This window comes from Melozone crissalis, unplaced genomic scaffold, assembly GCF_028551555.1.
Source record: "Melozone crissalis strain CALT ecotype California unplaced genomic scaffold, PUWL_Pcris_2 ptg000002l_1, whole genome shotgun sequence".
Lineage (NCBI taxonomy): Eukaryota > Metazoa > Chordata > Aves > Passeriformes > Passerellidae > Melozone > Melozone crissalis.
The window spans coordinates 15066902-15090743 of NW_026535780.1; the positions used below are offsets into that span (position 1 = coordinate 15066902).

The 23842-nt window shown below is 39.2% G+C and overlaps 1 protein-coding gene across 3 annotated transcripts in view; it reads right to left on the reverse strand.

Moving 5' to 3' along the window:
* Window positions 1-23842, reverse strand: part of TRPS1 (transcriptional repressor GATA binding 1) — a 210395-nt gene that overhangs the window by 152994 nt on the left and 33559 nt on the right. Inside the window, exons 1-4 of one of the 3 annotated variants that reach the window (XM_054283650.1) lie at window positions 18256-18310; window positions 14289-15217; window positions 1984-2170; window positions 1041-1284 (exon numbers count right to left, since the gene is read on the reverse strand). In XM_054283650.1, the coding sequence (XP_054139625.1) occupies window positions 1041-1284; window positions 1984-2170; window positions 14289-15217; window positions 18256-18271 (1376 nt within the window). In that variant the 5' untranslated portion in view covers window positions 18272-18310. Of the gene's footprint in view, window positions 1-1040; window positions 2171-14288; window positions 15218-18255; window positions 18311-23842 lie in introns of those variants that run through there. The other 2 variants (XM_054283495.1, XM_054283573.1) reach the window with 2 other exon arrangements.

Below are 23842 nucleotides of genomic sequence, written 5' to 3' on the forward strand. Positions count from 1 at the left end.
AACGTGGCACAGTTTCTTGAGCTTTTAACAAAGCTTTAGCTTTGAAAATGCATCTTCTTTTGTCTTCATTCTAGCTGGCTTCCACACAAAGATCTTTTAGATGAGATAGATACTGAAGTTTTCCGTTGTTGTTGACGCATTAGCCCTAACTATTAACATATTCAGCATGATTTTCTAATATTTAACATCACTTTTGCAGTGGCACATAACTGTTGCTCTTTACAAACTCTAAGAGCCAGCTCCTCCTCTGATGCAAACTGGACTGCCAGTTTACAACAGCCCAGGAACTGACCCAAGAAGTTTAGCAGGGAGTTGGCTGCTACTATGACATTGTGTCAGACTGAGTCAGGAGACTGGCTGCATCCACCTCCAAATAGGAACATTAGCATTTAAAATAAATAGAATGACACTGTAAACCAGCAACACGAAAATAAGCATCTGCAAAAGGATCTTGGGGAATGACATCAACAGACAAAAGAGTGTCTGCTTCCAGTGGGAAACGAACACCAAAACAGCAGTGGAATGCTCTTAAACTAATTATTACATTGCTGGACTTGGGAATGGAAAATACTACAAAAAGGTAACACATTGAAGCACTGTGATGGAGCATAAAGGGTTCACAGTCTATCTTGGAAAGTAAAGCCATTTGTGTTCCCTGACTGAATGAAGATGCCAACTTTCTCAGAAAAAGCCTAAACTAAAATAGCACCTATATTACCTAAAAGATTCTGGGTGGAAAATAGCTGACCAAACCTCAAATATGCTGAAACTTTAGCATCTGCACACAAATCCAAATTTCCCTCTCCTCTGCACAGGTTTAAATGTATAATTAAATCCACCAACTTAGCTGGTGGTTTTCCAAAACAAAGTGGATGTTGGATTGGACTCTGGCTGTAAAGATTTATATCTATACACATTCCTATTTTGATTTCCAGCTTCCTCAAATGTTTGAGGAATGGTGACATTTAATTAAGAAACTATGGGGTGGGGGGGAGGGCTGTTTGGGTTCCAATCATTAATCACTTGAAACTTCACCATACCTGTAGTGTCGGGAAATCTCTTCTTCTACCTGGGTGGTAAAGTCACATTTGGTACATGAGTGTTCTTTGTTCTCCTTGAGCGTCAGCGGCCCCTCTGCCCCTGGCAGGGCGTTTGTTTCTGGTTTGACATCGGACGCTTGGCCTTCGTGTGCATTCTCATAGTGGAGCAGGAGAACGTCCACGTCGGGAGTGGAGAATGAGCACTGATGGCACTGGTGTTTGACTCTAGAGCTTCCTGTCACCCCTGGAGACAGGTGCAAAAGCAAGAGAGCACAGTGGGAACAATTACTTTTTCTGCAAGCAAATGGGTAAGTAATTTCTCCAAGGTGCTTTTCTGGGCTGCAGAGGCCTCGGGGACAGAACTGACAGTGCTTAATGGTACACTTATGAATGTTGTGTAGCTGCTGATAGTGACGGAGAAGTGGGCCCACCACTATTACATCTGGGCCATGGCTCTTTGAGTACCTAAAGTCACAAAACTGACAGTTGTAGCTTGTCACCATGCTGTCCTCTGCTCCTTTGCTACTCAAGTCTTTCTTTTTTGCCACACTCGCACCCTTTTCTGTCTTTGTCACTAACTCCCCATCTGCATTTTTGGCTAGATCATTCTGGTTAATGACAGATCCCCTAGAAAGCTTATCATTCAGATCTGGGTGGAGGCTTCCTGCCTGGCTTCCCCCATGCTGTTTGCTGTAATGTTCTAATAGTTTCAAAGAGCTGGACGATTCACAGCTGAAACTGCAAAATTTACACCAGTAGTAACTGGTAGTATCGGTACCATTTTGTCTAGAGGAATCTATTGGCTTGATGGGCACCGAATATCCAACTGGCGTATCATCTCCTGCTTTTACAGTGATTCTGTCTTGCCACTTCCCCAAGTCTCCAGAATCACATGGTCGAAGAGTAGGACTGGATTTATTGGAGTTTTTCTCTGAAGTTTTACCAGTATCAGAGGAGGGAAGGGCTGCTTTCATTTTGTTTGGGTGAGTCTGTAAGAAGTGTTGCTCTAGTTCAGTGGAGGAGTTGCCCATGTAGGTGAAATTGCAGAATTTGCAGCGGAAGTACTTGGTGTTGCCTTGGCAATCTGGAGTTTTCCGCCCAATTCCAATGAAGGTTCCACCTAAAGTAACCTGTGAATAAAGAATAAGGTCATTTTAGCTCCACTGTATATTTATTCAAATAGCAAGGAGTGGAAGTAGGGGGAAAGAGAAATAGAGAGGAATTGATTCATAAGCTTCTTTTATTAATCACTGCCATCATTTTCAAGTGTAACATGTAAGATATCATACATATACCCTCACATTTGTATTTAACATTTGTTGATGAATATTTTTAAATGTTTCTCATAGCTGAATATATATGCCATATAAATAACAAATACATTGATTTGCAGAGACTGAGGCAAACGTGCAGAAGATTATCTTAGTGCTGATAGGACTGTTCCTTCCTTCACTGTATCATTAAATAGCATCACTGACAGAAGATCCAATAACCAGTTCCCACAGCTCTGAACGCTTTGAAAGCAGACTTTCCTGGGAGACTATACCAGGTGTGGAAGAAAAAAAACAATCCTCAGTCTTTTGACTTAGATGCTTTAATCATATTTGTGCTTTACAAAGAGAATTGCTTTCTAAATTCAAGCAAGCAAAAATTTAATTTCAAATAACAAATTCAGTTTGTTCTGCCAGAAGTACGACCAATTCTTACAAAGATCATTCCTACACGAGTATCCAGTATCCACCAGGATGCCTTTTCACAGAGCCATACTGGCTGATGTCTCAAACAAAAGGCAGTTTTCTCAAGGATTACTCACTGCAGACATTCTCCAAGGAAATCTTCTGTTCCTCTCATGCACAGAGCTCAATTTACTAAAACAAGGATGGAAAAACTACAGTAGAAAAATGGCATGTGGCAAAGAAAACTACCACACCCAAGCCCATGACATCACTAATTACACACACAAAAAATAAGGTAGGTCTACTTAACTGTTCTGATGATGTCTGAGCAAAATGCTCTGCAGGAAGGGAAGAAGGCTTCCAGGGCTGATGTTATTAAAGCCCGTGTTCTCACAGCAAGGCAGGCCTGCCCTTCCCAGGAGTGCACCACACCTGCCCCTGACATCAGGGGGAGATTTGCTGCTCCTGTACAACTGGTTTGAAGGCCAAAGAAACAATCTCTTGACAAAAATGTCACCATTGCACAGCTTCTTTTTCTGAGTAGCAAATAGTGTACAGCATCCAGAAGATAATTCCCAAAATCCACAGACATCGACTCCTTTGCCATCATCCAGTCTACGCCACATGGTGTAGACATGGGTGGAAGCTCCCTTGTGACATATTCTCAATTTTTACACCCAGAAAATGTCTAACAGAGAGTATAAAATCGAGCCTTGCAGAGTTTGATTTGCATTTTCCCAACCAGTAAGTGTATTACTACATTTCTGTAGGTTTCAGTTCTAATGCATTAGGCAAATGGTGTAATTATTTTTCTTCTCCTCCTCAACAGCTATGCCACAAAGATAACATGATCACTGCTCATTGAGTATCACACCAAATGGAAAGACTCAGACATACAGAGAGCATGAAATGTAAACATTTTTAAATGTAATATTAATAATGCCTTTTAGCCATTTAGCTCAGAAAATGAAATGCTATCCTTTATACCTCATCAGAATTGAGCATGTATAGTGAGGCAATGAGTTACTAAACCATGATATAATGAGCTGCCTCTATTCAGCCTCCAAATCTTTCTTCTGTTTATTTTTTTCCTTAAGGAAGCCAAATCCCCATGCACTGGTTAAAACTTTTCCTTAAATAAACTGAAAATGGCTCGCTGTTTGTTTAGGAAACATATCTCATTAGGCAATGGTGAGTCAGGCAGCCAAATCATTAGGACTTAGCTGTAACAACATTTTCACTTTCAACTGGGACCCTACATTCTCTATCAAATTATGAACTTGGTTTTGAAGAGGTTCTTTGCAAAAGAGATGTTTAACAGGTCTTCTGTAGTGCAGGAGTTACCTCCCTTTATTTATTTTATGGCAGGCAAGAATTGGAGACAAAGCCATGCTGAGCCTGATCCCATTGACAAAAGTGGGACCTGGGCCTGCTTTCCAGTATCTAGCACTTAAGGTCTTCATCCACTGCATCATTTCAATGTTCGAAGTCTTAGTGGTGTCAAAAGACAACTTAAAGAAAGCACTGATGCAATTAAGTAAACAGAAAATAACAACAGTTCACTGCATAATTACATAAGTTGTAAGGTGATCTGGTTTCGTTCATTTAATTAGATATGTGTGTTTGTTCTGTGCATGCACAGATGACTGACCAAAATGCTTTACCTTAAATGGTTTTAATGAGTAAATACACTGATTACTCTCAATGTTCAGCCACAGAGTTACAGATAACAAACCTATTTTGCAGACACTCTGAGGACGCGAGTTACAAACTCTGAGTGACAATAATCCCAGCTGCCAGTCACTGCTAATTACTTTTATTTCAGAACATTGGTAAAACATATAGTACTACTATTTTCTTCACTGGACTCTAAATCACATCACTTCTGTAACTTGTGCTAATCCTGCTTAGTGGTCTACACAGCAAGTTTGTGTTCCATGCTAATACATCCTTCTCTGCATCACAAGAGGATAAAGTAGAATTAAATATTCCCACAGTGCTTGTGTGAAGTTCTTGTAATGTGGGAGATACATCTTTACATCACTCGAATGTAATTGATTACCAGTTATTGGTTTGGAATTTCCCTGAATACCTGCCACAATTCAAAATAATTCTTTGCATTAGACCATGCATGTGAAAAGTAATTCAGGGTCACCTTAATGTTATTACACTCAAAAGCCTCCTTTTATACATAGCAAAGCCTACTGAAAGCTCCATGAAGGTTGTCATTGAAAGACAACTAAAGAAACTGATTTCCATGCAGAGAGGTTGGGAGAAGCACTTGAAGTGACAATATAAACTGAATCTGTTTCAGCTTTCATCCAGCCACATTTGAAAGAAACCCACACATTTGCAGAACTGTTTGGATTCCCACACTTTGCTCAAATCTTGGCTTGACTTCCAAATTTTCCAGTTACATGTTGCATGTCTATGTACAGGCATTAAACTTCTTCACTGGGGATGTAATTGTCCTTCACCTTCTGCTCTCTCTGATCTGCCCCACAAAGAGGAAAAGTAAAGGAGAAGGAGAAAGCAGAATATGACTAGATGGATGGATGGATGGATGGATAGCTAGATAGATACAGACAGAGAGATAGATAGATAGATAGATAGATAGATAGATAGATAGATAGATTAGATAGATAGATAGATAGATAGATAGATAGATAGATAGATATTGAGGTATACATACTATCGCAATCAAAATCCACATTTCTGGGTGGTATCAGAAGTGATAGATTCTTGTATTTACTCCCTTATTTCATTCTAATCCCAACATCATCTCCTGCACTGCTCTAACAGAGTTACATTTCCTTAAGTAAACACTTCTTCCCAACATAAAAAAGAACCTAAACAAAAGCAATGCTAAAATTCTGCAATTCTGTTCTAGCACTGGAGTCCAAAGTTGGTGACACGGCCAGTAACAGTCACGAACAGAGGTACAGCTTGTAGAGGAAATACAGGAGCAACTACAGATCAACAGTTCCCTCAACACACAAAGGAGAAAATTAATCTTCACCATTCTCTTTTTAAAGAGAACCTAACGTACAAGTTCAGACTGTGGAAACATGATTTAATTCTTCCCTTCACTGTCATTTGCTTATGAAACCTTGGGATAATCACTTACTTCTGCAGCATCTCAACTATGGCAATATACTTGGTATTAATTATTACGCTGTACAAAAAAGACAGATATTAGAATGGTTTTTCCACTCTTGTGCTAGATGTGGTCGCACTGATATTCTTTAAAAATTACTCTTCAAAGCTCTGTCTCATTCTGGGATTAGACTGAAATATGTTTCACAGTAAGATTTCCATAAACTCAAAACTCTTAATCATTAAGTTTATTCATCAGTGGGGGAAATTGTCAAAATCTGAAGCTCATGTGTTAATACAACTAAGCTATCTCCTCAAACATCACACACATTTCCAAAAATAGCCAGGAAAAGGAGAAAAGATAGCACGATAATTGACAGTGTTTCAAGATGTACTTTCTGAAGTATGTTGGCAAGTATGTCAACAAAGCTGTATAATTGCACTATATGTTTCCAACAGATATGCCTACATTAATTAGTCAAGATAATGATTTCATGGAATAGATGGACTTGAGCAAACAGAATTACTTTCTTCTTTCTTTTTTTAACGGGTCTTTGATTTTTATTTTGCCCTTGGTCCAAATGCTACCCCTATTCTCTCTCCTGCTTTTCAAAATTCAGTCCTAAATTCCATCACACCAAACCAGTTAACAAATACTTTTTACAGAATCAGAAAAAAATCACCAAGGAAGAGAAAATCTGCCCACTCATGTATTTCATGCAGAAAATTCTACCAGCAGAAACTATATCCACATAAGAGACTCAACCACAAGGATTAAATGCTCAGAGTAAAGCTGTCTTTGACCCCTGGGTTCTTCTGCAAGTACTGATTACAATCCATCTGCACTGGAACATCAAACGTTAATCTTTTTTTTTTTTTTTTTTTTCTTACCTGGGTTACAGCTTTGGCTAATCAGGAGGTGAAAGGCTCCAGATCCCTTACCAATCTTCTGAGCCATCCAGTCTGCCTTTGCAATTACTCTTAATCTTCTAATCCTAAAATATTTTCTAATGCTCTTGTTTATTCATTTGCTTTGTGCAATATAGCATCCAGAACATTTTAACCATCCCACATTTATGAAGTTCTTCATGTCATGCAGGCCAGAACAGATTCCTGGCTTTCATGCAAGTTTGTGTAACACCACCCAGTTCTCTAACCTCCCCTGTGGAGAATTCACTCCCTCTCACTCTCTTTCTGCATTTTAAACTGGGAGAATCTTCAGAGTATATTCTTAAAACTATTTACTGTGATTAATTTATAGGTACATAAATCTATGTTGCACAAGTGAAGCAAACACTCAGGGCAAACTCCTGGCTTTCTGGGCTGTTCATACTTACCAAAACAAGAAAGCAAGCTATGGGATCACATTCATTCAAAGTAAGTGCATTTTTCTTGAGATTTATTCTGTTGCCATTGAACCCAACACAGTTTTTGTGTCATTTGAATTTTATAAGTATTTTTAAAACAAAGACTGTGACAGAACAATAACAGAACTTAAATTAAGGTCAGGAGACCAGATGCGCAAAACCAACAAAAGAAAGAAAGAGAAAATCAAGACTTTCATTTGCTAACTAGTGCTACTAGACTAGTATCTAAAGAAGCACCATTCCTTCTATTCTCTACAGATAAAATTACCAGACAGTTCCTTGGCTACTGTAAACTCACACAGCCTTACCGGCTTAGAGGCAAACTCACACTGATTTATACCAGAAGAAAACCTAGTGGGTTTCTTTTTTCCCCAGGAACTTTATTTTTTGAGCTCTCATCCTTTCTGTAGACTATCTTAGCAGCTTATAACTTTAAGTATAAGCACTAATATTACTGGTCTCACCAACTGTTTTTATTAGCCGCTCTTCAAACACTACCAAATATCCCTGCAATAAGGTAAGGAATATCAACACATAAACAACTTCACTTTGAAGCCTGTGAGTATATATCACATCAGTTGTTCCACAAACTGTCCATCTGAATATTCTAATATTAGTATAGACTACTTCTCACTGCAAGGCAGCTAAAATAGCTTATTTCTGCCACAGAGCAAGGCAATGTTTCCAGGCACTTAGTGTGGAAGTGCAGCTGACACACTGTAAATCACAACCCATCATTCTGAAGAGTAAACATGCACATATCTCCACAGAAGTGATATAAAGAGCTTCTACTGCATATAATCATACAAATCGTTGCCTATCAGCTATTGTCAATATAGAAGTTAAATACCTCCTCCATGTGCTTTTTCACATAATATTTGTAAATATGCACATATGCAGTTATATATGCATTAAGAATCAAATATATATATATATGTTGCTCGCAAGCAAATGCCTATGGACTTCTTTATATGTGTGATTTACCACCCCCAATTTCTCTACCTCCCATCATTTTTTTTTCATGTCAGTTGTTTAAAAGAGAAGACTGAATCCTGTGCTTCTGAGAAGTGACACTCCCAAGTGTGCAAGGCAGCCTCCAAGCCTGATCATGACCCAAAAGTAAGATTCAAAATGAGTAGGTATGCCCACGTGCAGGTGCAACACTCAAAGAGAGCTTGATAGTTTTCAGTTTAACAGCAAAGTGCCCATGGTGTCTGCAACATGGCTGACATGAAGTGAGCCTTGTGTGACATCCACCTTCATGCAAGCTCTGTTCTAAGATATGCTGCAAAAACTAGCATGGCACAATGTACTCAACAAGATCGGGGTACATAATATGCAGCAACAGTTGCTCAGTTTAGTTAATTCTAATTCCTGTATTAAGGACATTTAAGCCAAAATCAGTGAGACAATGTAAAATTTGGATCCATTTCTAAGCATGCAAGGAAAATGAAATTCATTCATATGCATGTTTGCTCACATCAACCACTTATGCACCTGTGTCACCTTCTAGGAAACCCACTTGATAACAAAGAACTTTAAGGTTTGATTTGCTAATAATACAAAAAAGAAAATGCTGTACTTGTTTAGGCCACCAGTCTGTAATTCTCACTTCATCACTTTGAGTCCCTTTGCCAAAATCACCAAAACTTTATCATGAGAAGCACTGCTGATTACAACTGTACCCCTAAAAATTCCGACATTTTTTTAAGTCGTACCTTCACAGCTTCATATTCAATCTAACTGATAATAAAAGCATGGAGGACAAAAAGCAGAACCTACAAATAAAATCACTGTTTCTCATTCAGCTGAATCCTAGTTAGACTAGACTTTATAATAGTTACACATGTCTAACCTGAGAAAACATGCCAGATTTGATACATTGAAATCCAGACCACTAAAAACTAATCAGGGCATAACACCATGTAGACACACAGAACTCATTGGGGATTTGTAAAGGACACAAGAGGAAGAGCTTTACAGACTCTGTGTGGGCACTTCTATCACATTCTAGGACACTGAGCAGCCTGCTGGCTGAAGATCCAGAAATGCTTTTGGTTGCTGTGAAATCTGGGAGCAGTTGCTAGCCCTATTCATTATATTTACTTATTTAATGTTCATTATATGTACTTAGATATGTAACCAGTAGGTCAAGGAAGGTGGTTCTCCCTTTCTATTCTGCTCTCGTGAGACCCCACCTGGTCCATCTGGGGATGGGTATCCAGCTCTGGGGGTCCCAGCATAAGGCAGACATGGACCTGCTGGAGTGAGTCCAGAGGAGGCCATGAAGATGATCAGAAGGCTGGAGCACCTTTCCCATGAAGACAGGCTGTTCAGCCTGGAGAAGAGAAGGCTCTAGGGAGAATTTATAGCAGCCTTCCAGTACCTAAAAGGGCACAAGAATGCTGAAGAGGAACTTTTTATAAGAGCATGTAGTGACAGAACAAGGGGTGACAGCTTCAAAATGGAAGTGGATAGGTTTAAATAAGATATTAGGAAGAAATTCTTCACCAGGAAAACAACTGAGGGACTGGAACAGGTTGCCCAGAGAAACCGTAGATGCTCTACCCAGAGATGCCCAATCCCTGGTAGTGTTCAAGGCCAGATTGGATGGGGCTCTGAGCAACCTAGTATACTGGAAGATGTTCCTGCCTATAGCAGGAGGGTTGGAAGTAGATTGGGTTTAAGATCCCTTCTAACCCAAATCATTCTGTGATTCACATATGACAAAGCATTAGGCTGAGTGGTGTAAGACAACTCTTACAATATTGGATGTCTAGAACCATAGAAGAAAACAACTGTCAATAATCTCATATTATTCTGTGGAGTAGTAGATAATGTAGTTATTCCTTTTCTTTCTCTCCCCACCCCCAGGTGCACTGAAATGCAATCAACAAACCTAATGATGGCTTTTACTACGCCATGCTTTTTCAGAAATTTGTCTTTTTGTATGTCTGTCTAGATCTAAAACCATGAAACAATCAAAATCAGAGGACTAAATTTAAAAAACAAAATAAATTGTACAGTCATAATCTTTTTAATGTCTGAATAGAAGAGGAGGTAGACCTGTGCCAATGAGCTCCAGAACCAGGGCCATGCTGAGCAGGAAGTGCCTCAAAGGTAGCACACACAATATGAAGCAACCATAAGAACTGCTGATCACTGCAGTCTGTCTTTATTCATGGCTGCATAAATACCCTTCTCCCTTGGGACATGCCATCTGAAACCCTTACCTGAACACAGACATTTCTGTCCTTTCTTTGAGGGACACTATTCTCTTTTAAAACACACCAGGAAATGGGGTCACGCTCCCTTTTATACAATAGCCTAATGGCTTGAACACTTGTTCAGGAAACAGGAAAAGTGGGTTCCTTTCCTCGCTCTGTCAGAGGGGATCCAAGCCTGCTTCTTCACCTTTGCTGGGCATGTCCTACGCCTTAGCTATAGGCTGCTATGTGCAAGACAGCACTCCCCAGCCTTCCTGTTGAAGCTGTCACAATTACTACTCATTAAAAAATTGGGGGATAGAAAAAAAGACTGCCTGCTCTCTACTTGCCAGCAACTTGCCTGTCTCCAGACGTTAATATACACATTAAAGAGTCATTAGATCAAACACAGAAGGAGACTTAATCATACAGCAGCAAAGGCAATAGCTTTCAGCATCATAGCTGTTAACTTAGTCACCTGAATTTTACTTTAAGTGAAGTCTTTAGATCCAGTATAAAGGCTACTGCTTTAGGCACATCCACAAAGCCTAAAGCCCAATATCCAATATCCTCAAATATCCAGCAAGACAAAGTTGCCTATAGAGATTGATCAAGTAACTAAATGTGAAGAAAAAGTAATGGGGAGCACATCAGCAAAAGATCCATTGAACTCACTTCAAATATTATTTTGATAAAAGCTATAAAGCTGATTAACACATTCCCTGGGAATTCAGAGATGTGATAGTGAATGTTTTCTGAAATCTATACTGGCAAGAAAGTTAATCTCCCAGAAACAGCTGAGTGATTTCACCCAATCCTATGGAATTTATTATAACTAAATGAACCAAAAACCTTTAAAGAGAAAAATGGGAACAAAAAGTACAGGAGATTTTCAACAGAAAATAACATTTTCTAAGAAGACAAAGGAATCTGCTGCATTAAATATTCATATCAAGTTAAAATCTGCACAATAGGAATGCCAGAAAGACTGGATTATTTACACAGCTCCCAGACAAATTTTCTTTAGGTACTACAAAACACACTCCCAATATTTGAGTACCTGTATGTGAAACCATACATATATCCCCAGTTTTGCTGATTATACCCCCTAAAAGCTGGTTTTGGGGTTGAGAGGGTGTTTTTTGGCTATGGGTGAGGTTTAACTTCTCTGATACAAGTCCAAAAACACATTTGATTTCTTTTTCCAAGCCCTCAGCAAATGGACCACGTCCCTAGATCTCTACAGATAGGATAGAAGATACTGTATTTTCCTGCACTCAAACATTTTCCCATTGCTTTTTGTTTGCCTTTGTTATGAATGCTAACTGTGGGGCTCCGTAGCATCCCTCACTACTACCAATCTTCACATACCATCATCTCCAACTGACTATTGTGAGCCAGATCAAAGTCAGTCATCTTCCATCCTCTGGCTTCTGTGCCCAGTTCCATGGCCTGAGACCATAAATCTATCAATAACTTCCAGCCTAGCTACAACAGAACCGTTTGCTAAGTGCAAGGGGATCAATAAATTAGATCCTAAGCCCAGTTCATTACTATTTCAAGTTAATTACAAAGGGATTATTTTCATTTAGCCCAGTACCTATAAAAAATAATAGTGTTAACATGAACCAATTATTCTTATTCAGGTTCAGTTCCCTCTCATGTAATACAGGAGTTTGACTGAACTGATTTTAACTGGAGCACCAATCAATATGATCCCTTGTTGTGGTGGGAGATGCCAGCCTTTCAGATGCATGAGAAAAAACCCTTCAAAATGGATATAGGAGTAATATAAACATGTGTGGATGCAAAAGGGATTTTCAAATGTTCTTTTACTTTGTTCATGAATCTCTCAAAGCTGCTATGAATCAGGAGTGGGGGAGGAGAAAGCATAAAAATATTAATCAGTTACTTATCTTCTGACATGTTCTGGATCAATGCCTGGCACACGTGCAATTGATGAAGTATGGCATTTGCCATAAAAGCTTATTTAATCTTCTATTCCCAAACTGACCAGGGAAAACTAGCACCCTCAAAAATTAATTTTCTAGGTGCAGGGTTTTTTCTTTCAAATAAACAGCCAACATTGTATAGGCTGTCTGTTCTATTTTGGAAAATGTTTTTTGTCTGAGAAAAGACTGATCTTAAGTAGATTATCTATGGACTGTTTCCTACTGCTTTTTGTCTCCCCTGCAGTATCTTACTGCCAGAGTTTAGTAGACAAGTATAGTCTAGGTTCAGCTGTTTTATTTCTCATTCTATCAGTTCAAACTGAGATAGCTCACACATCTGTTTTATTTCTGAGAGCACTGCAAAGGAAAAACATCCAGCTAATTCTAATCAAGCATAAACTTTCCTATAAATAACTAAGGACCTAACGAAACAATTGTTTGGAGGAAATGAAAGTGTGTTTAGAAACTCAAATTCCTCTATACTGTATGTCTGAGCTGTTCCAGTTTGAATGTCTTCCTGACAGCACAGATCAGTTGCTCTAAGATGCTGTCCCTGGAGTCAGCACACTGAAACTATAGCAGGAAATCCAGGTATTAACATCATACTATGTGCTAATTATAAATCATCATTTCACAATCTGTCATTATTCACTTCTAACCTCTTTCAACTACATCACGTATTTGCTTTCTAATCAGAGTTTGACAGGACAGAGTGTCTGACATGAGCCAGTGATCTTTTAGTAAGGCAGCAGTTCAAAGATTGCAGCTTTTACGTATAGTAACGACCTTAGTTTGATTTGCTGTTCCACAAAGAAATTGTAGAGTTCTTTAAAAAGAGGAAAAGTTTAAATAATTTGAAAAGCTTCAAGTTCCTGACTTTTTCCTGGTTTTGGTTTCTTCCTTGATGTTAGAAGTTAGCCATCTTAACCTGTCTTGCAAAATTTATTTCCTATAGCTATGGCTTCTGCAAGCATAATTTCCACCTTTCTACCTTTTTATTTTAACATAGCCTGGGAGTTTTATCTAGTGATTACTACAATGTTTCCACGTACGCAGTCACTTGAAAATGGATGGACATTTGAGCATGTATGGTATGCAAACTTTGTTACTTTGGTTTGATTTTTCTTAAAATCTGAATTTTTGTATCATATAGAATACTGAAATATCCTACTGTATCTCTCAGTTCCAAAAGTCCAAAAAGATTTTTTTAAGTATTTTTTTTAAAACTAATTAAATACTAGATGAAAAGAAACTAACGAAAAGTCCATGAAAAACTTCTGAGTTCACTCTTTCATGGTAAAAATAAGATTTTTTTTCCCAGCAGTATCTGTACTTTCTCTCCAACTTCAACTAGATGAGAATGACTGAGGCAATAATCCTTTTCTTACAGGCTTACTAACATGAAGGACAGCATGGATTACTGTTACTTTTTGAAATGTTTTAAATATCCATTGTGTATCCTGTTTTTCTGGCACTAGACAACTTCAGAGCTGCCAAGACTTGTCATTTATTTTATCTTAATAAAGAATCAATAAGCCAAATCTTGACTCCCAGCAGCTGATAATTTAGGATTACATTTTTAATTTCCAGCTGCTGTCTTTTGTCTATCTGGTGGTTATTTTTCATTATTATTTCCTCTTTTCTTTCTGTGACAGTAAATCCTTCAGATATGATTACCAATTCAGCCGTTTGCCTGTTTGCTGAATAAGATCTCTTGCTATTGATTACCATAACAACTAAATCCTACACAGAAATGTCACTGGTCAAAAAATACCCATCTACGCTCAGTAGACCTGCAGAAAGCCTGGCTAAAATGGACCAAAATGGTTCTGGAGGCTTAAGCAGGTTATATGAGATACAGGAATCACGTAGGTAGGACAGGCTTTGCAAGATCTGGCTTTGCAGCTGAGAAGGCAGCGAGCAGAAGCAGGGAGGCTGGGAGCATACAAACCTGCACATCGTAAGTCCCATTTAACAGGACAGGCCTCTGGGAATTGATGTCCTGCAGTACCCCTGAAAGCACAGTGCGGTTGACTTTCTGCAAGTCTTTGGAGTGGCTGAATTGCACCATGTTGTGGAGAGCCAAAATTTTAGTGTCGAGCTCAGCATCCTGCCTGGTGCGGTTGTGCAGTCCTAGGTGGTACTTGCGGAAGTGTTTGATGAGATCTGTGGGGTCGTTCCCGTAGTAACCGTACCCACAGATGTTGCATTTGAAGTCCTGAAGCTCTGGAGACAGAGGCGCTGTATCTGGATTATCATTTACCAACAAATCTGCTTTTGATTTGTTCAGCCTTAAACCCCCATCTGAAGGCACTTGTGGGTTTTTTGAGGCCATGGGGACCGGGCTTGAGCCTTGGCCATCGGTTTGACCACTTTGCACTTGCACTGTTTCATCTGAAGCTTTTGGCGACATCTGATGCTCCTCATTTGTCTCTGCTGCATCTCCTGACGGGGTACAGACCACATCTTGGGTGTCATCTGCATCTAATTTTTGAGGAGACTTCAAGGGCTCACAGATTCCCCCAACAGCTGGAGATGAGAAAGCCAGCATATTTCTGTCTGTCACCTCATCATGAGGGAAGGATGGAACATTTCCTCCCTTATTGTGGCTTTCATAATTGAAGCCAGCCTTTTCACTCAGCACTGAGCTTTTCAAGTCCTTTTTAACACTGGAAGATGGCTCTTGGACATGCATGCAAAGTTCCTCCTTGTTACTTAACTCTGCCGCATCACCCTGGTCAGTGTTTTCTTGCATCTGCTCTGCAGAAAATTCTTTTTTCCTTCCAGACTCTTCACTTTCAGTACCTGTAGACTCAAGGGTCTGTACCTCACCTTCACTAGCAACGTTTCTTAGAGGGGGATTCTTTTTCCGGACCATATCTACCACAGAAAAAGAAATAAGAAAGGAAAAAAAAAAAAAAAAGAGAGAGATAAAAAAGAAAAAAAGAAAAAAAAGAAAAAAAAACCTATAGAATTATTCACGATATACAAGATATGTAACAGATTATAAACCTGACACCTTTAAAAGCATTCTGAACTATACAAATATATTGAGTACATCAACTTTTCAGAAAATTTTTGTTGAACAGGTTTTTAAGCTATGCAGAAAACTTTTAAAAAATTAGCATGCTGAGATTAAACTTAACTAAAAAGAGAACTGTAAAGAACCTAAAAAAACCACTTCCATGAGAATCAGTGAATTGCAGGTTTCATTAACTTTTGGGATGATAATGGTCTGGCAGGAAGAATTTTAAATTAATGCTTCTTTTAAAATAATTTTAAGAAACTAAGGGGAAAAATAAACTTTTGATGTCTAATGTTCATACACAGTACATTCACATATCACACAGCTTTGCAAAAATATACCTAAAAGACATAATCCTAAGAAGAACTTGAGTTATTAGGAAGAAAACAGATTTAGGAGAGTAAGTACTTGAGGTTTCAGAGAAAGTATTTTCCTAAGCAGGTATCAGTTTCCATATAGCAAAAGCTCCCCCTCCTACTGCCCATAAACTTCAAACAGGATTATATGGATATTCAAGAGTGTAGCCCCACAGTCCATTATTCATGTAATTAGTTCTATTTGCCAAACAAAGAAAAAATAACTTTATTAGGAAACCCATTGTCAATAAAACTTTACAGGCTTGGATCCAGACATTTGACATCACTGTGTAGCTGAGCCAGGATCTGCCCTGAAAACACCTGGAATCCACATGGATCTCATCAGCCAAACCTTTCAGTCCTCCTTGCAGACATAGCCACTACTGTTAAATCTGCAAGTACACTTCCAGGATCCGTTTAAGAAAGCTGAGACAGGACAGCAATAAGGATCAGAGAGAAAGGGGGAGTCTGCCACTGATGAGTTAGCTGCTTTCTGAACAGGGGGGATTATGGAAGGACAAGCAAACACACTATGCAGGTACTAAGTCAAATTCCTCATCCACTTCACCTTCCCCACTCTATTTAAGAGAAAATACATATATTAAACTCCCCTGCTGTCTCAGCTGTGTGGTTCTGGATCTGATATTCATCACCAGCTGGTTTGATCCATTTGTGTTCACATGCTAACTATGGGGAGAAGACAGATGTGCCCCAACTTTTCTATGCTCTTAATCTCTGCCAATGCTGTATACAACGATGGATGTTTCTCTTTGCCAAATTGTGTGTGGTCTGGTGGCAGCAGCCTGCAGTGCCACACATGAGATGTGAGCTACAGACTCAAGTCTGAGCCCCCATTCCCAGGCCAGCCCTGGCACAGCCCTACAGAAGCACTGGAGATAGACATTGCTCTGCCAAGAGAGGACCACCTGGAGACTCTGGGACCAGCCCTGATGTGCTCCAAATGGTGCTGTATCCAGACCTTTGAAAGCCGTGGACAACCTTCTCAAAACAGTACTTTGAGAAGCAAGGCTGGGGACGGAGGTTACAAACAAAAGAACAGGCATCTGTACATCCTCTTATTTACATCTGCTCCACATGAAAGGGCACTATATGCTCTGTTGATAAAAACAGACAACTTCTTAGGGGAAATGTTCAACTTGTGTCTTGGGCTGGCTCTGTTGTCTTTGTGGTTGAGCTGATCCACAGGCAGCATGGGCTACAGCAAGGCGGCTTTCACACAGAATGCCAGCTCGTGTTACAGAAATTTTGACACTCCGTGTGGTCCTAAGAGGTTTATTAAATGCCTACTGCGATGCCTTACTGCAGAAGACACGTATGCTTGGGAACCAAATGTCTTCTCTTTAAAATCAACTACACCTACCAGGGGATGTGTGAACTACATTGGACTCTTTTTTTCCCCAATAACTTCTGAACCACAAAGTCACTCAGAACCCAGAGAAAAGAAATATTTTCTGCTGTGGTAAGAGAACTATTATAATAGACTCAGCCTACTAAAACAACATGTAAACATATATAATTCAAGGTATAAAGACAGTCATTAGCCTTTCAGCAGTGCTACTTCTCTGTGAGACTCCATGAATGCTCTTGGTTAACACACACACAAAATATCTGTGAATATCTCTGATAGGTGTTCAGCTAAGTATGTATTTTCTCCTGGTTACACATCCCAAACCATTTTTAAAATAACTTCCATTTAAATGCAATTCGTGGCAGACGACAGAGAAAGAGGCCCTGACTGCGCAGTGAAGAAAAATCAGAAATCAAGAAAGTAAACATCATGACTGTTTTACCTCAGTCAAAATTAAACAAGACTAAATGCAATGTTATAAAATGTTTTTGTTACAGATATTTTTGGCAGATAAGGAAAGCTTAGAGATTTGCTATCTTCATGATAACTGACAGAAGAGAGTCAGAGAAAAGGACAGAAAAAAAGTCCCTTTAAAGAAAAGAAAAGAAAAATCTAGACTCTCTACAGGCTAACTGGACAGTAGATCTAGCTATTTTAGTTCTAATTTTCCCAATACATTTGTGAGTCTGGGTTGTTAATGGAGGGGGGAAAAGGAAACAGTATCTGCCTAATGGAGCTTTTTCATGCAACATTCTACATTTGGAGAAGGAAAGGAAAGAAGAAAGAAGATAACATTGACTTCCTTAGGCTGAATTTAAAAGTATTTTCCCTTTTTTTCTTTTAGCTTTTGAAAAATCATCTGTCATTTATTTGATATCCACATAAGGGAACAGTAAGAAAAGACACAGGGATTTTTTTGTTGTCGAAATTCCACCACTATCATTTTTCAGAGACGTATTATGTAAATAAAACTACATTTGCAATACTCCTAAATTGAAGAAACCATCCCTTAGCAAGTCATAAGTTAGATACAGAAAGAATATAGCCACTCTGAAATTATTATCTCTAAGACAAATAACAGATTGCACAATGTTTTATTGTGTGCCAAGAACGTTTTCGGTTAACAATTTCACTTGAAAAAATAGATCACATACTTGTAAAATCATACCCAGCATTGACTTCATAAGGCATGTGGCTTTAGAGTGCTTTTTACAATTATTAATTCTATTAGTCAACTAGCAGGCGGGCTAATGCAATTGTCTTAGAAGATGCACGGAAGACACAGAAGACATTTTGAGAGCTGATCTGTATATCTGCAAAACAAAACAAAAAAAAAAGGTTTTCCTTCCTAAATTATGCATTCAAAATATGGTGTTCACTTAAAAACATTATTACACCTATTGTACATTCCCATGCATCTATTACTGGACACTATACAAATAGAGTCTGCTGTTCTCTATTTCACTCCAACATGAAAAATCCCATAGCTCTTTTCTCCTCAGAAGGAGCTCCTGCTCCTGCACGCACACGCACTCACACAAAAAGACAAAAAATATCTCAGAGCTAATGTTTACCAAACACAAAGTCTAAAACAACTTTAAAGTAACTGTTGAAAATGAGCTGTAGAAAGAAAGTGTCTTAAAAATTCACATGCATCATCATGGGACTGCCCTAATGGGATAGTTAATGGCATCTAAATAACTCCATCAGCAGTTGCAAGTTAACCTCTGCTGGCTGCCTTGTGTTCCACTTCAAAAAAAATTAGTGGTGTTACTTTCATTGTTAGCAGACAACTTCCCACACCTCTCCAGTGCCATTGCAACAGTAAGCACATTTGCCGGGTGCTAGTGAAGAAGCCAAGTGAAGAACAGGCTTTGAGACCTGGCTTTTCAGCACTGAAAATAGTGATCTGCCCATAATAAAAGAATTACTAAGCCTGATGTGAATGAAAGGACTTCTCGAGCTGAGGGAATTTTGGATAAGGCCCAGGTTGCAGTTATATGTACTTTCCCTCAAAAACAGGCAAGGCTACTCTATGTGGTTCATACATCTGCAATTTTCTGTTCAATAGTCACTCACATCAGTTCATCCCTGGAAACAAAAACTTCTTCTAGATTCAGTTTGTAATTCAGAATAATGAATTACCATAGTGATTACTGAACTTCTTAAAAAAAATAAAAAAGGAAAAACAAATTCTGGTAATCAATAGTTTCATACTAGTGGTGAAGATAATGGCTAATTACCTGCTGATCACCAGCTCCCCAGCGGGTCACTGTTGTTGCTCATTACTTTTACTGAATGTGATGGCTTGTCATCAAAGCCTATTGCAACAGAATGGTTGTTGCCTGGTGCTTGTGCTGCAGGTTTAGGTCAGATCTTAGTCATACGCTCTTTTTACCAGAATAATCCATCTAGAAATATGTTTGAATTTTATGAGATGCCACTGACTACTCTTTGTACAAGTAGATGCACAAGCAGACGAAGAGCAAACTGAGTCAAGGGTATACGAAGACTGTGATATTATCAGTCAGTACACCACTGCAGCAACAAAAAATTAAATGAAAATACACATTTATATTCAACAGGTTCAAGTAGGACATCTTTGTTAAGGGATAGTAAAATTAATACTTTTACACTCATATATATTACACACCCACACAAAGACATATAATGCACATACGGCGCTAGAACATCAATCATTTTCCCAGAATAATGCAGCAAAAAATCATTAACTCTCGGTGTCTCAGCTTAATATATGTGTAATACTTACCTTACTCACAGGAGTGTTGTGAGGCTTAATTAATTAGTGACTGTAAAGCACTTTGTGATCCTCTAATGAAAGGTGCTACATAGCACAAAGTATTATTAAAATCATTAGGACCACAAAAAAGCCCTGTGGAATTCCAGCCTACACTGTCTGTTGGGGTTGGGAGCGATCTTAATATTAAAAGGAGACCATCAGACTAATTTTCATAATTTTTTCAAGATTTTTTCCCCCTTTGCTGTTGTGATAGCACGTTAGAAACTAGAAATTTAATCTTTATCATCTTAATAACATACACTCATGTAGTTTGTTACTGCAGGGCTAGAGAAGGGAGCAGTGCTTTTGGCATTCATCTGGCTTTCCCTTTTAAGAAAAAAAAAAAATTTGCGAGATTGAGAGACATATTTTGACACCTTCCCACACTCCACTCCAGCAGGACAGCCGATCATGTGAGATCGCAGGATACTTGCTATAGCTGCATGGGAAAATGATGCTGTGGTTTTAATTTCTCTCCTTTTTAGACTTTTTCTTTCACAAAAGAAAAAATAAATAAAGAAAAAAGAGAAGAAAAACAGAAAAAAAAAAAAAAAACGAGACGCAAAACAAAACCCAGTTTATTACACATAAATAGACTACAAAGTCTGTCTGCTGTTCTTCATATAAAAACCCCTAAGTGTTCAAAGCGGCGGCTTCTATCAAGCACATGAAGTCCCAATCAGTGCGGAGCCTCCTCCCCAGTCTCCGTGCAACAATCGAGCAGCTGTAAGGCACACGAGGCCAGCGAGCTCCCGGTTTGAGACGGAATATCTGGGAAAGCGCCTCGGCGGCGGCCCCGTCCCTGGGGAGCCACGGCACCCAGCCCGCCCTCGCCCTCCGCGGCAGCCGGGCCCGCCGGGCTGGCCCAGGCCTGCGCCCAGCACAGCCTCAAAGGTAACGAGCTCATTACTACAGCCCGCAATTCAAAGACCTGCCATGTTTTCTAATTTAAGTGTTAAAAACCCTGTAAATAACACTGGAAATTCCAGGTGAAATTGCTGAAATTACTGAAAATTAGATTACATTAGATGCAAACTACCCCAGACTCAGACACGGCCGTAGAGGACTGGCCAAAGCTGCTGCTCTTCTACCTTCCTTTGTGGACATTGCACAATGAAATGAGAGAAAAGAGATGTACAGCTTCACATCCCCACCACCTCTGGCTGGGACACAGAGCAGGAGGCAGTCACGCACGATGCTTCTCTCCCACTTTTGCTCATGGTTCTCAGAGCAAGCCTACCGGCAAACAACCAACACATGGCTCTCCCTAAATTTTCTCTGCTGAGAAGGGAAGAAAAGAACAACTCCTTTTATGTAAGGAACCCAAGAGTCAGGCCCTAAACCGTGGGAGGGCAGAATAAGCTTAATGACAAGCAACTGCCTCTTCAACCGGACCACCTCCTTTCTGCTTTGGCATAAGTGTCTTCACACACCATACAGGACAGAAGATGCCACAGCTCTAAGCAACTGACAACTTAATTCCAAAGGAGTTTTTAATCTATACATGTTTTTCTGCAAGCCCTCAAACTGCATGTCCACTCTTTCCTGCTTGAAATTGCTAAGGTAGAACATGATTCCTCGTATCAGTAAAATTAGGCAGGATCAGACATTGTAATTAGACAAAATGAATCTGTTTGATATTTTATACTCGACATGCTCCACTGAAATTATGATAACTTCATCAATCTAAAAAGTGCAAGAAGAAAAAAAATGCATTAGTAGAAGAAGAACACATCATATTAGTAGAAGAGCATTACAGCAAAACACTGTTGTTTTTTCTCCTCCTCTCCTATTTGTTTGCATTTTCAGGCTAAATTCTTCAGTTTAGCCCCTGATCACCAATTTGCCGAGGGCTGTTTGTAATTTTTTTCCCCTACAACAAAGAGACAAGTGGAAAGAGCTGTGGTCTGTTCAAGCTTGCTCCTTCCCATTTACATTTACTTTCCCAACATCGATCGTTCTCAAATCTCTAAAGGTGCACTTTTGGGCATCTTAAATCCTGTTCAGCTACAAAGTACCATCACCTTCAAACAACTCTCATCAGGTAAATCTCTTATTAATTCACACGGAATTAATTCACAATGATCTTTTCTACTACCTTATGCTTCAGAGCACAGCACACTTCAGTAATCATCTAGCCACTGGAATAAATCTAACCTTTTCTATGGGTATAAAGCAGACACTTGGTCATTTCAAAAGAGTTTAGGAGTGGCATTTCAAAACAGATTGTTTAAGCCCACTTCCAGGCACTTATTTCATTTTAAGCTCACTCCTGGGGTAATCACACAGACACTTTCAGAAGAAACTGAAGTCAAAAGGTGATGTATCTAAAGAGGTGACATGAAGGAGAATTGTATCCTGTCTTGCAACCAAAATGAAGAATTCTAAACCTGCTTTTATTTACAAGTCCCTGAGCACAGCAGGTTTATGTTCTGCATTTCTTACTGGCCTGCTGCAGAGAGCTTGTTTCTACCTGCCCTCCACAGCCATCCATCTAGGATGGGAGAGCCCAACAAAGCAGGATTCACTTTGCCCAGACTTCCAATCAAGTACCTAAAAGCACTCTGTACACATGACAACTAATTAAAACTCAACAAAGCTTGTGAAACAGGAAAACTAACATCATTGCCATTTTATGGATAAAAAATATTATATACAGAGAAATTAAAAATTCAAAGCGTTCAAGGTGACGTGCAGGCAGAGTTCTTGGCTAGTGACTGAACCTGGTCTCTAGATGTCCAGGTCCATATCCCTCTCCTGTAAGTATTTCAGTAAAGAAAGCATCACCCTAGCACTTGGCAAAAGGCCAACATCCCATAATTTAATAAGGTACAGAAGGAGCATCTCATGCAAAAATCTAAGTGTTCCAATTTATCATGACAGTTATGGGATAAGCTGACATTTTATTTGTATGTAAATTAGTCTCCAAAACAGCATTAAAAGGCTGCACTTTCAGAGAATATTATGCCTTTGCTTCTCTGTTCTGCATTTATCTAAACTCAGCTTTGTATATTAAAAGCAGTTTAATTTTTATGTATTGATGCTGCTTTGCATGCTCCCCAATCCACTGTTATTGCACCACGGAGAGAATCCAGCCTGATTTGCTTACTGCAATAAAGTAACTGACTTCTGCCAGGACTGACACCTCCTATGGGAGCCCTGCCTGCCATCCTCTCCAAATCTTCTGGTTATTCTATTAGTTATCTATTGTTATACTTTATAAGATGCAGAACATTCCCTATTAGACGAAACTGGAGGACCATTTAGTCTGGTGTTCTCTTTTGGAGATACCAGATCCTTCAAAGAAAGTTCAACTGCCTTTCAATAGAATCATCAAGTTCTGTGAAAAATAAATTGCTCCTGATCCTCAATGCTTAAGACAGCAGCTTACTTTCTGAAGAGTAAGAGGGTCTGTAGGCCTTAATTATATCTCAAAATTTTACTATTTCTTTTTAAAGAAGTGCTATATATCCCCAGGTCCAATAAAAGTGACCAGAATCTATGTCAACATTGCAATGATCCTGGTATCGGTGACATCTTATAGCTCTCACTCTACAATTTAAGCCTTAAAAAAAAGAAGGGAAAAAAAAAAAGGAAATATTTTAAATGTTTAGAGTTTGCTTTTTGCCAATAGAGTAGAATTTTCCCTCAATCTTGTACCAGCAAGAATCAAAGACCTCCTGGGCTGTGGGGGCTGTGGGCACATCTATCACATCCGCACTGTTCATCTGGTCTTTAGGGCAAGCAACCATTGTCTTGCCAAACTCTTCTAGTAGGTGTGGCAATCTCATATGTTTCAATTTCTTTTCAGCCTGAGTAAACTCAGTGTTCTCTGTAATCCGAATGTCCTTTGAAGACAATGGGAGTTTAGGGTTTGCAGATGACTCAGAACTGAATCTCAGTTGAGTGTACTGGCAAAGCAAGCACAGTGCTACCTTCAGATGAAGAGTGAGGA